At 38.9% G+C, this 12,572-nt stretch overlaps 1 protein-coding gene across 1 annotated transcript in view; it reads right to left on the bottom strand.

Annotated features, from left to right (window-relative positions):
- KCNC1 (potassium voltage-gated channel subfamily C member 1) overlaps nucleotides 1-11,601 on the bottom strand; it is a gene marked incomplete at both ends in the record, with an annotated part of 173,330 nt that extends 161,729 nt beyond the window's left edge. The window contains one exon of the mRNA XM_083376847.1: nucleotides 11,032-11,601. Within this exon, the coding sequence (XP_083232973.1) occupies nucleotides 11,032-11,601 (570 nt within the window). The remainder of the gene's footprint in view (nucleotides 1-11,031) is intronic.
- Nucleotides 11,602-12,572: the final 971 nt, after the last annotated feature.

The raw sequence follows: 12,572 nt of genomic DNA, 5'->3' as shown, positions 1-12,572 counted from the left end.
TTTTCTCCTAGCATTTTCTACTAAGGGTAGTGTGGGGAGCTAGTACTAAATCTAAACAATTATCAAAATGACATCTGTGAACTATCCAATTTTTAAAAGACTTAGACCATGGAAAGCTTGAAATTGTGGTTTGATTTTTATCCTAAATTATCTGAGTATGCATATAATGTCTTTTTTTAAATAACTGTGTCAGAGATTTGTGTGCCTCTCTGCCTTAAACTCAAGAGACATTGTTCTCTTTCTCTCCTTCTGCCTTAAATGGGAGTGTTGGCAGCAAATGTGAGCATAGTAAGACTAAATCCATTACATTCACATTATAATTTAAAATTAAAAAAACAACAACTTAAAATGACATCCTCTCTCCTTGGGTGATTGTTTATTACCTACTTCATACCAGAAAGCTGCTGAGTAATTAATTGCCATTTTAAACTAGAATTTATAATGCAGCATATTCTGTATTAAAATTACATGTTAGTACGGAATGTCAACTGAATGGGTAGAACAATCTTATTAATGAGCAAGAAAAAAAAATCCTCTTTTTTTCAACTTTTTTCTTTTTCATTATTCATAGAGGAAACTCCTTTTAATTTTTTTTAAAGGCTCTGTTTCCACCTCACTATTCAAAATAGGAGTATATATACTTTGCCCAGCTTGAGAGTCACTCTGGTCTAAATATACTTATGGGTTAGTGGCCTAGAAAAAAAATTAGGGTCCTGGAAGAACCTTTATATCCTTAGCATCTCACAGCTCTCTCTCCTGCTCTATGCCAGCCAGATATGTAGGTATTTGTGATATTGTGGTTTCCTGGCTTCAGAAAGTGGCAGGCAGACGTATTGATGGGAAGAGAAGGAGAAAATAAATCACAGATTTTCTCCTTCAGAGTCAAAGAGCAAAAGCTCAAAGAATCTGTGGGGCAGAGATTATTGGATTTACAGTTTAAATGTCCAGCCGTGATACATCGAAAGGAAGAGAGAACATAAAGACACTTCTACTGTTAGTTGAATTTTATTGCATTTCCTTAAAGTAGCCAATCCACGAAAACCCTCTGATCCTGTCAAGATGGCTTTCACTTATGGAGTGGGATCTCCAATGGTTTTCAAATCCAAAAAGGCATATTTCAGGGATACCATAATATATGTTTATTCATTCTTCTCCTGGGTGGTAGGGGAAGGGGGATGTTTTCAATCTCTCCAGACCCATGTTCTGAGATAGAGAGAGAGGGTGAAATGAAGCAAGGAAAATCTATGAATATGAGAATGAGGAAGGAGGTGTGTGTGTGCATGTGTGAGAAAGAGGGGTGGGGGACAAATTAGAGATCAGTCCTACTACTAGGATCAATCCTACCATTGTCCTTATTCTTGTTGTCAATACCACCATTATCATACTGTCCCATTGTTTGAAGGGTTTGTTTCCGAACATTTCATTACCAGGCTAGGTAACAACTTCAGCAGGGTTTAGGGGGTGTCGGTATTCTTCTGTTTATAAGGGCTTTGTGTGGTCAGTAGGTCTTGTGATGGGTCAGGTGTGGGTGTGTCAAGTGAGAGTTTTGTGTTGGGTCTTGTGATGAGTCAGGTGTAAGTGTGTCGAGTGAGGGTCTTGTGAGGGTCAGGTGGGAGTCATGGGTGGGAGTCTTGTCATGGGTCTTGTGATGGGAATTTTACCTCAGGTGAAGGCCATTGTGAGGCGATGTGCTGGTTGGGAGGGCTTGCATGGGTTGATTGAGGATCAGTGCTGTCTCCGGTTGGCTGTGCAGTTGATTTGGATTCTGAGGGGTTTGTAGGCTGGTTGTACAATCCCTCCCCCCACAGCACTTCACCCCCCCCAGTGAGACTCACATGACGTAACCTCCCCATCACAAGGCCCATCACAATGATTAATTATCACATTTTAAATAATTACCATCAAATATTAAGCATCACAATTCCAGCTGCTTTGCAGAATATTACCATTTCATCAATATCATGAGAAATGTAGTAAGTTTTTAAAAATCATGCATTATTCCATTTATTGTGCTACTTTTTTTTCTTTGCAAATATATGGATAAAATTGACAGAAGTTATGAAACCACATGTATTTGGCATTCTGTACAAGGAGAAGTACCATTATTTTATATAATATGCCCACCTTGACCACTTATTCAGAGTTAGGGATGATTATTATTCCCATTTGCACATAATCTGAAAGTTAGCTATAGCCTGTTAACCAACTAGGACAGCCAGTTAAGTCACAGGCTAGAAACAGGAGACCAGGAGTTCTAGTCCCACCTTGGGCAAAAAGCCAGCTGGGTGACCCTGGGCCAATCACTCCTCTCTCTCTCTCAGTCCTGGGAAGCAGACAAGGGCAAGCCACTTCTGAAATCTTGCCTAGAAAACAGCAGAAACTCATCCAGGCAGCCACCAAGAATCAAGACTGACTTGAAGGCACACACAGAAAAAAAGAAGAGCAAATTCAGGGAAAAATCATTTCTCTCCTGTTCAGGGTAGAGTAACTTTATCTCTACTTCTGTCAGCATTACTTCTTGGCATGATATTGGAGCAGGTTGTCACTGTCATCTCCCAGTATGCTTTTTTTTTCAATTTCTCAGTCTAGCAAGCAAGTAAATAAAATAGTGCTTGAGCAAGGATGTTCATTTTAATTTTCCTATTTCATTTCGTGAAGCACTTAAATTAATTTAAAACATAAAGTACGGCCTCTTAGCACATCAGACCATTCATCTACTCAGTGGCACCTGCTAACTGGGCAATGTTTGCCAGAGTTTTTGGCAGAGGTCTTTCCCACCAACTATTTGAGATGTCAGAATGAAATCTGAGACCTTCTGCAGGCAATATATATTCTGTCTTTGAGTTATAAAACCTGTTTTGAGTCCCTCCTCTACTCAAAATCTGAGAAAGTTCACATGTTGCTGAGAGCTTCTCCATTTTAACTGTAACTGTTTTTACCTTTCAAACATTATCTCCTCCCCACCCTAAAAAAAAGTGTTTATTGGAAATAGCAATCAATCATGGCTTCCTTGTGAGTGCACTGGAATTTATATATACATATTTATCATATTGCCATGTTATTAGATGTATCTTGGAATGTATGTCAAGTGCCTGATGTCATACACCAGGGGAATCAGGAGATTTGGAAGTTCAAATGAGTATAAAGATTTATTGCAAGCTTAACTCTACCAAAATCTGAGCTACTAATGGTCAAGGAAAATGAGCAGGAATTAAGAAAGCATTCAAGGTGGGATGGACTTAAATCATCTGTGGGCAAGCAGGGATTCTTGACTTATGACACATTTGACCCTTGTTCAAGTTCAGCTTGGCCATCTCCTACACCTAAAAACGAAAGTATTGAACTGCTTTGATCTTATTCCATATATGAACTGAGGAGGAGGAGGATGACTTACCAAAGGACAGACCCATAATGTGACTATGAAAAATTAAAAAAAACTCTACAACCTAGATGTAAATTCAAATCTTCTCAACCTGACTCGTATGAGTAGAAGCCCCAACTGCAAATTTACTAGATTGTGTCACTACTTTCCCATAGAGAGAAGCGCTCTCTTTCTTTCTCTCTCTCTTTTAACGGATATTTTATGCTCACAAAAAATCTTTGCAATGTACACAATGTAGGAATGATTGACGGTGTGATGAACCAGAATGGTAACAGCTAGAGGTGTTGCTGTTGCTGTTTAGGAATTAATTATGGCTGGTGTCAGTTAAGGAAAGATTTTCATTTGCACCACCGTACAATAGTTCCCATACTTAAGTATTGATTAAAATATGTAGTTAGACCTCTCCCATCAAACATTTAAAGTTTCTTTGTGTTAATTTGTTTAAATGATTAGTCTAGTCCAGGGGTGTCAAACTCGCAACGTCAGGTGATGTGTCGTGACGTATCGTGGCTTTTTTGCCATTGCCGGCAATGGGGTGGGTGCAGTTTTGCTATGATGCGTCTGGCCCGCAGACTGGCAGTTTGATACCCCTGGTCTAGTCTATTGTTAAATATAAACATTCTGGTTATTTTATTTTATTTTATTTTAATTTAATTTTATATTTTATTTTTATATTATTATTATATTATATTATATTATTATTATATTATATTATATTATATTATATTATATTATATTATATTATATTATATTATATTATTATATTATATTATATTATATTATATTATATTATATTATATTATATTATATTATATTATATTATATTATATTATATTATATTATATTATATTATATTATATTATTATATTATATTATATTATATTATATTATATTATATTATATTATATTATATTATATTATATTATATTGCATTGCATTGCATTGCATTGCATTATATTATATTATATTACATTACATTACATTACATTACATTACATTACATTACATTACATTGCATTATATTATATTATATTACATTACATTACATTACATTACATTGCATTATATTATATTATTATATTATATTATATTTTACAAGATTATTAGACTACAGGTTACTCATATCAGCCTTTTCCATATCTTCTCCTTCACTTTTCCTTCCTTTTCCTTCACTTAGGCAACCATCTAAAATTCAAGCTATAGTGAGGGTGGGCATTTTTGGAGTCCTGTAATCCTCAGCTTAATTTCATGCCATTTTGCCTAGTTTAAACAGCTGAGATCTCTTGTGCTTTCCTGCAGCCTGTTGCTTGGAAGAGAAGAAAGAGAAAAGAGAAGTTATCAGAAAGAGAGAAAACAGAATGATATACACAGAGAAAAGATTCTTCCTATAAATTGGGCACTGGCTTTACCTTTTGCCCATTTTGAGCTAACTGACTTCCTCCACCAGATTTCCTTTGCTGCATATCTTTTAGCTGCTCTTCAGAATTCAGAGCTGGATTTGGGTGGGGACTAGAAGCAAGGAATTCTGTTTCTAGCCCATTTGAAGTCCCATTTCCAGAATACTTCTAATGTAATCATTTGGCTTTAATTAGTTGATTGTGCAGACTAAATAGCTCAGTTGCTCAATTAGCTATCCACCCTAATGGAGAAAAGATGTTTTCTTGGCTCAGTCTGCCTTCCCCTTATCACTCCCTTTTATTATATAAGATGTATTTTTACTGGTTTTGTTGTACACTGCCCAGAGTCACATTTATGAGATGAGCCACTTTATAAATTTTATCAACCAATCATCACTCCAAGCAAGAAGTATTTATGTATTTGCTTCTTTTGCTCTTTTAATCACTTGCAATTTGGTTAACAACTTTCAGAGGCTTGTGGCTTCAGATTGCGCAAACACCTGTGATGTAAAAAGTTTTCCAAAAGCTGAACCTGGGATTATGTTAATACAAATATTATCACTGTCTATGACTATCTTTAGACAGCAAAAAAATAAAGTCCAATTACTTTTGGGCTGATATCATAGAAGAACCTGACCTTCTAGGCTTCTGAAGTAACAGTCCAGTGCAGTGCTGGATTTATTCAGTTATTTGTTCATCAATTAATTAATTCAATTTATATGACCATCCATCTTGCCATGGCAACTCTGGGCAGTTAAGAGCATTTAAAATCAACATACAGATAACATAAAACCCACAATACAAACATCAATGTATTCTGCTACAAGTGTAACACCTGCTCCTTAAAGTTGAGGACAGATGGGCTTAACCTGTACAATAATCCACTTAAGTACCATAGCCCTCCCCTTATCCCAACCCCCATCCCAATTCCTGTACCCCTAAAGTCCAAAGATTCATGGTGATTGAAAAGAAGAATCAGAAGAAAGCTGATGTAGCCCATATCCACAGTTAGCAGCTTTAACTCTAGCCTTAAAGCCAGTTTGCTACAAATCAACAGCTTTACCAACTAACGGTTTGGCTTCCACGTCTGAGAACACATGCAAGTCTTCAAGACTTGCTTACTCCTCAAGCAATGGGACTTGTAGCATGTTTCTCTTGACATACCAAATGGAATGAGTAGAGACAATCAGGGAGAGTTCCACAAATAAACCAGCCCCATGTCATATAAGACTTTATCGGTGACAGTCAGTATCTTGAATGGCAGCCAATGCAGCTCCCAGAAAAGAGCTATAACAACAGCACACCAAGATGCACTTATAATTGCCAGGGCCTCCACATTCTGAACCAGCTGCAGCTTAAGAACACTCTTCAAGGGTAGCCCAAGGTAAAGCACATTTGTTATAGGCAGAAAGAATACCCTTGAGAAATGGAAAGCAAAGCCATCACTGAGACAACGATCAAATAAAAGAAATCTGAATCTGGGCAAAACTGTAATCTGAGCAAACACCTTAGACAAAGACCCTTCCTAGTTCTCAAGAAGAAGGAGGGAGGGGAAAGGTCATTCAAACTTGTGAGGTTCTATTTCTTAAGTGTAAAGATGGTGTTAGCATTCACAACTTTGGTTTCTAGTTGAGTCTGCTTTGGAGAGCTTGCAACATTGGAATAAAACCATTCAGGAGACGATCAAAGCATGAGTGACCACGAGCAGTGCTTCCTGGTGAATTTGCCACATTGTGCCAGTTGTGTGAAAGCCCTCCTGACCACAGCTGTCATCTATCCTTGAACAGGAGCTGCAAGCCCATGAGGACCAATCATGCCCCATTTCTCCTTGAAGTTGTTCTCCCCAGAAGAAGAGATGGGGGGAAAAAATCTCAGGATCCAAGGAAGTCCTAAAACCCAAAGCTGCTCATTTTTTTTTTTGCTAAGATTGACCTGAAATCTGTTTAGTTTAGCTAGGAAGTGCTGATGCAGGATTTCCAGTCTGCCCACTCTGCCCCACTCCCAAGGCAAGTGTGGATGGCCAGGTGTTTGGGGCAATAGTCAAGGGGAAGGAAGAGACTTTGCTTGCAGCACAAGCCAGAAAAGAAGTAGAATGATGGAGACAGGACAAACAGTCAATAAGGTGGATGATCAAATTAAGGAGGCAAGGGATCCTGGAATGTGTCTTATTATGCCTACTGGTATTGGTCTTACCAATGTAGATACTTTACCGTGGCTACAACAGTTGATCCTAATGCTTCTATTTTTAGTATAAGAGGAACGTGCAACAAAGAAAACAGCCAAGGGATGCAATTACAATATTTAGGATACTACTAGCTAATCCATGTTTTCTTAAACTCCCTTTCCTTCATTTCCATCAACTTCTAGGGACAGTAACTATTTTGTGATCACTTGGTCTAATCAGCCCATAGGAGCAAAGTTGGCCTGTATATCAGGAAGAAGAAGGTGACTGTAGGTAGAATGAGGTAGAATGTATTTTTCTAGGTTTTAGCATATCTATTTAATGCTAAACATTTTAGCCATAAGATAGTAAACACATACTCTGATATTAAAATGAAATCTATTATGTAAGGTTTTAAATTAAATCAGTAATACATTCAAACTTTTAAAATTAAATCCTTAATATCTCAGATTACATTGACCAGTAACTGTTCCCGCCTCCCGCTCCCCCGCAGAACAAGCCTGCACACTTGTATAACAGTTTTTCAACTTAAACATTTTGCTTTGATTATCTACTGTAATATGAGGGGGTGAGACAGGTGGTCCCCCACAGATGAATCCATTGCAGAAAGTCAATAATGAAAACTCAAGACATTCTGCTTTCTGCATAGGAATATATAATGCAGATTATACTGGAAAGGGGTATAATGAGGATTCATTCTTTTTTGGCCTGGATGAAGCTACATCATTTCATTCAATATCAGATGAGTATAATGGTGATGATTACTATTACAGCTATGCTTCATGCACTTCAATATTTCTTCCTTGGACTTAGACAACTCCACAGCATAAGAAATACTGTGAACTCTAAACAGAGAGAGGATGCTTCCTTGCAAGTATCTAAAAGGCTTCAGAACTTATTGAGCTCTAAAGACTTTGTAGATTTGAGTTTCATCTGAAGAATTATATGGGCATCATTTGAAAATTGGTTACAGCTAAATATATAATCATGATTAAAACGCATGTGAACTGTAATAGAAATGCAAATACTGGTGGGGAAAAGGGTTATTGTGGCGGCGGCGTGGTTGCAATGCAATATTGCAGTTTAATTCTGCTGAATTAAACATGTTGTACTTTGACAATAAAGGTTTATTATTATTATTAATATGCCGTCAGTTCGATCCTGATCAGCTCAAGGTTGACTTAGCCTTCCATCCTTCCAAGGTTGGTAAAATGAGGGCCCAGGTTGTTGGGGTCAATATGCTGACTCTGTAAACCGCTTAGAGAGGGCTGTAAAAGCATTATGAAGTGGAATATAAGTCTAAGTGCTATTGATATTGCTAATACTGGAAGACTCTTTGTTAGATGAATGTTTTATTCTTTATGCTTTAAAAATAATCTACATGAGTTTCCTTTAATGGCATTTTAGGTAGGTTGAGATTTGTTAATCTATGTGCTTATAAACTATAATACCACATATCCAAGAATTCTTTTATACACACTTTCATTGATTGATCTTTGTATGGTACATGGTATTGTTAACTGTCCATTACTATATCTTCAATGGGTAGCATGTGAACATATAGGACAGACTGAGCTACATAAATGTCTGTGTGGACATTTATATTTCTTTACAGAAACTTTGCAAAACCTGTATGTTAACAATGTTATGAGGACTATCTGTACACATAGCCTGGGTCTATTAGGAGAAGAAATCAAATCACGTGCATATCAAAGGAATAGAAAATAGAATTCCAGAACATGTACTCCCAGAACTGATGCAGCCAACACAAAAAACAATGCATATTATAGACCACAGCTCCTCTACTGATTCTCTTAAACCTTTAGTGACTTGAACCTTCACTTATGCCTTCTACTTTGCCTTCTACAGGTAGTCCTCAACGGTTCATTTAGTGACCATTTGAAGTTACCATGGCATGGAAAAAAGTGACTTATGACTGGTTTTCACACTCATCACCGTTCCAGCATCCCCAGGGTCACATGATCAAAATTCAAACACTTGGCAACTGACTCATATTTAGGACGGTTGCAGGGTCCTGGGGTCAAGTGATCACTTTTTGTGACTTTCTGACAACCATGTGACTTACTTAACAACTGCAGGGATTCACTTAACAACCGTGGCAGGAAAAGTTGTAAACTGGAGCAAAACTCACTTAACAACTGTCTCGCTTAGCCACAGAAATGTTGGGGGTCAATTGAGGTTGTAAGTCGAAGATTACCTGTACTCCAGCTGGGCCTCCAGAATCTCTGAGACAATTTTAACCGAAGCTGCTAGGAATGCAGCGCTCTGCATACAAAGCATGAGCTTTAGCATCAACTACAGTTTCTCCTCAAATGCATTGAATTTGATCTTTCTATAAACAATGGCAAATTAGATTAGGAGGCCTCTGATCTTGATGCATATGCGTAATTTAGCAGCTCCAGAGAGGCAAGGCATTGGATAGATTTTCCAGAAACCAACTTATGCCTATATTTTTGCTCAAAGCCAGCAAGATTCACCTGAAAAAGCCCTTGTCTTGGCTTCCATACTGTCACACTTTCCTGGGAAAGATGATTAGGACTCAAAAGTTGCTGCTCTGTAACACTTTTTGCTTTTATGATGTAGTAAATATTTAATTAATCTTTTCCTGTTCCCAACTATTTAAAGATTCACTGCTTTCCACTCACTAAATTCAGTGAAGACTACACAACGAAAACAATGTCACCTACCAGAGAGTGTAGAAAGCATCTCAGGACTCGCTTCCAACAGAACATCTCATTTATTCTTTTGCCAGCCTGGCACCACCCCAGTTATTCTGAGATATTGGCTGAGCAAAATGCTTCCAGTAAATAACAAAAATGGTTTTATGTACCCAATAATTCATTTTGTTCTTCCCGTCAAATTTTCTGTTCATCTTTAGATAATCAACAATTGCTTTTGAAGTGCTTTAGAGCCTTCTCCTTCTCCAGATGGAAAACATCAATCAAGCAATGAATTAGTTCTTTGTATGCATGCATGCACGGGCATACATCCCTACAGACACCAATAAACATGCCTCAGTGGGGGGAGGGGGGAACTATCATATAATGCATAAGGAAAATGCAGAAATGCCAAGAATAGATGAATAAATGTAGGTTTTCATTTATGTGTGCTTTTATAAGTATGTGACTATGTACACGTACAGCCACAAAGATACTAAAATTAACCCTATTTTTTCCTGCAACCATTAATCCATTCTCTCCATACGTCATGCAGCAAGAGCTGCATGTGATTGAGCCAGCCCCCAGTGACGTCAGTATGTGTTTTGATGACATCAAAGAAAACAAAATCCTTTCTCATTTTAGCACAAAAGAGTGTTTCCTCACAACACCATATATTCTGACAAACCTTTGCCTAACCCGATCACAACTCCAGTGATAAGCTGAGTATAAAATTTCTTTTCTGTTGCTTGCAACTGTTGGTGAGCAGAAGGTAGAATAGTCATCTTGCCCTACAGTGAAATAATTGTTTACATGCATATCTTGATACGAGTTGCTTTAGCCTAACGAAAATGTGATTACTATAGAGAATAAATCTGGACCATTGTGTCTGCCATTTGTCTTGGAAATCAGATCAAAGTGCCCTTGCAGCTCATTGAAAAACAACAAAAACTTTAAGACACAGGTCTTCCATTAAGAAGCTTTAGTAATGAATTTCTCTTCATCTCGTTGAATGGGGAAAAAATGGAATGAAAATTAAAGAGGAATCCTGACACAAGACATGTTCTAGGCAATTACTTGTAAGCATGTGAGAAGGTGTCTCTTTTTTGGTGGGATTTTGATTTGTTGGAATGTTTTTTCTCCTCATAGACCAAAAAAGAAAAAGAAAAAGAAAGAAAAAGAAAAAGAAAAGTGCCATTATATCTGCCCTTGTTCCAAAAGGCTGGCTTTGTGTGTCTTACAGGCAATATTGTTCCTTGTCTGTCTTTAAGTACAGTATATGCAAGAACATGCAGGACATGAAATACAAATAGGGATCAAGAAACACCAAATTAAAAACCTCCTTAAAGGGCCTGGAAACAAGTAGTCTGGGTTTTGACTTGTATGGCTTACCCTTGCATATCTGGAGGAATAGGGATCCTCAAAGAGTGCCCAAATCCGAGGCTGCCACCTCTTCCAAAAGCCCCCAGGCCTTCCATCTGGGGAATCACTCAGGGCCAGGCGTTTGGTCATCTCCAGCTCCTCTTCACCATCACCTGAGTCTCCTGTGCCATCTGCATCTCCATCATCAGCACTGCTATCCAGGGGTGCTCCACCAAAACTGTCAAGGGCCTCTTCAGCATCACGATGCTGCCTATAGGTCATCCAGCAGCAAGGCTCCACATCTGTTTCATCAATGCCCCAGAAGGCTAGCTCCTCCTCATACAGAGGTCCACACACATCGGCTGGGCAATGCAGCTTACCTGTTCGGTAATAGTTCAGGATGTGGGCAAAGACACCCGGGTGCCGATCGAAGAAGAATTCATCTGCACGGGGATCATAGTCAAAGTGACTGTGGGCATCTGGCTCAGCGATCCAGGCCAGCCGGGTGCCAGGCAAGGTGCGTAAGGTGCTGCGGTAAGTCTGGTGCCTAGTCCCTCCCACATTGATCACAATACGATCACTTTCATCACCCTGGCCCATCTCGTCTCTTATTAGGCATGTCGTGGAATCATCCAAGCAAGCACAACACACAACAAGCTCATAAAGGGTGGCTGCTCATCTGCAATCAGTAACTAACTTGATACCTTAGACATGCGGGCAAGAGATGCCCACTGTTCTTAGCCACTTATATCCTTCACAGCAAGTGATGCAAAATCAAGAGTACCAGTGAAAGTTAATGATGGCAGATTCAACTTCTTTATTAGGAAGTCAATGTGCTCCTAGAGTAGCATTAAATGTAAGATGCAGGTGCCTATAAATAGAACATGCTGATGAAAGGCTCCTTCCAAGAACAAAGATTGTGAGGGGTGTTTCGTTAGGGAGGTAAGTATGGTTGTGAGTGAGGAAGATTGCTTCCTTGCTGAGCTGTGGCAATTAATACCTCCAGTGCCACGCTGCTGACCTACAAAGAAGATGCAAAGAGTGATGATAGGGGCCTGCAACAAGAGACCGAGGGCAGTGAAATAGGGCTTTACAGATACAACCCACACATGCGTTCACACAAACACACAATACAGTGCGAGGAAGAAAGGGCATATACCAGTGCTCAGCAGCAATCAGACCAGATCCCCTGAAAATGCTGAACAAAATTCCTTCTGTACCTCAGTCCTAGAGGCAGAGGCAGGCGCAAGAGGCAGCTCTTCAGAAGAGCTCAACACATAGCAAGCCAAATACCGGTGTCGATTATTTTTTTCCCCAGAACAGAAATTCAACGAGCACGTGAAATTCAAAGGCTCTAAAGAAACGCTGGCGATGATGAAGCAATAGCTAATATATTGGGGCGGGGGAAGACGTAGCTAACAATCCCCCAGCTGAAAGAAAAGATCACGAAATCCGCCTTCCCTCTCGGTGTCTTCTTTGGCGCCCTCCCTGCTGATGCAGTTCACACTTCGCAGCAGCCCCAAAAACGGCCCTCGCGCCTGTAGCTCTCGCCACCCGAGATCAATCAAAGA

The sequence above is a fragment of the Vipera ursinii genome, assembly GCF_947247035.1.
Source record: "Vipera ursinii genome assembly, chromosome: 1".
Taxonomy (NCBI): Eukaryota; Metazoa; Chordata; class Lepidosauria; order Squamata; family Viperidae; genus Vipera; species Vipera ursinii.
The sequence above is the reverse complement of the archived record's forward strand: the minus strand, read 5'-3'. Positions and strand labels throughout refer to the sequence as shown.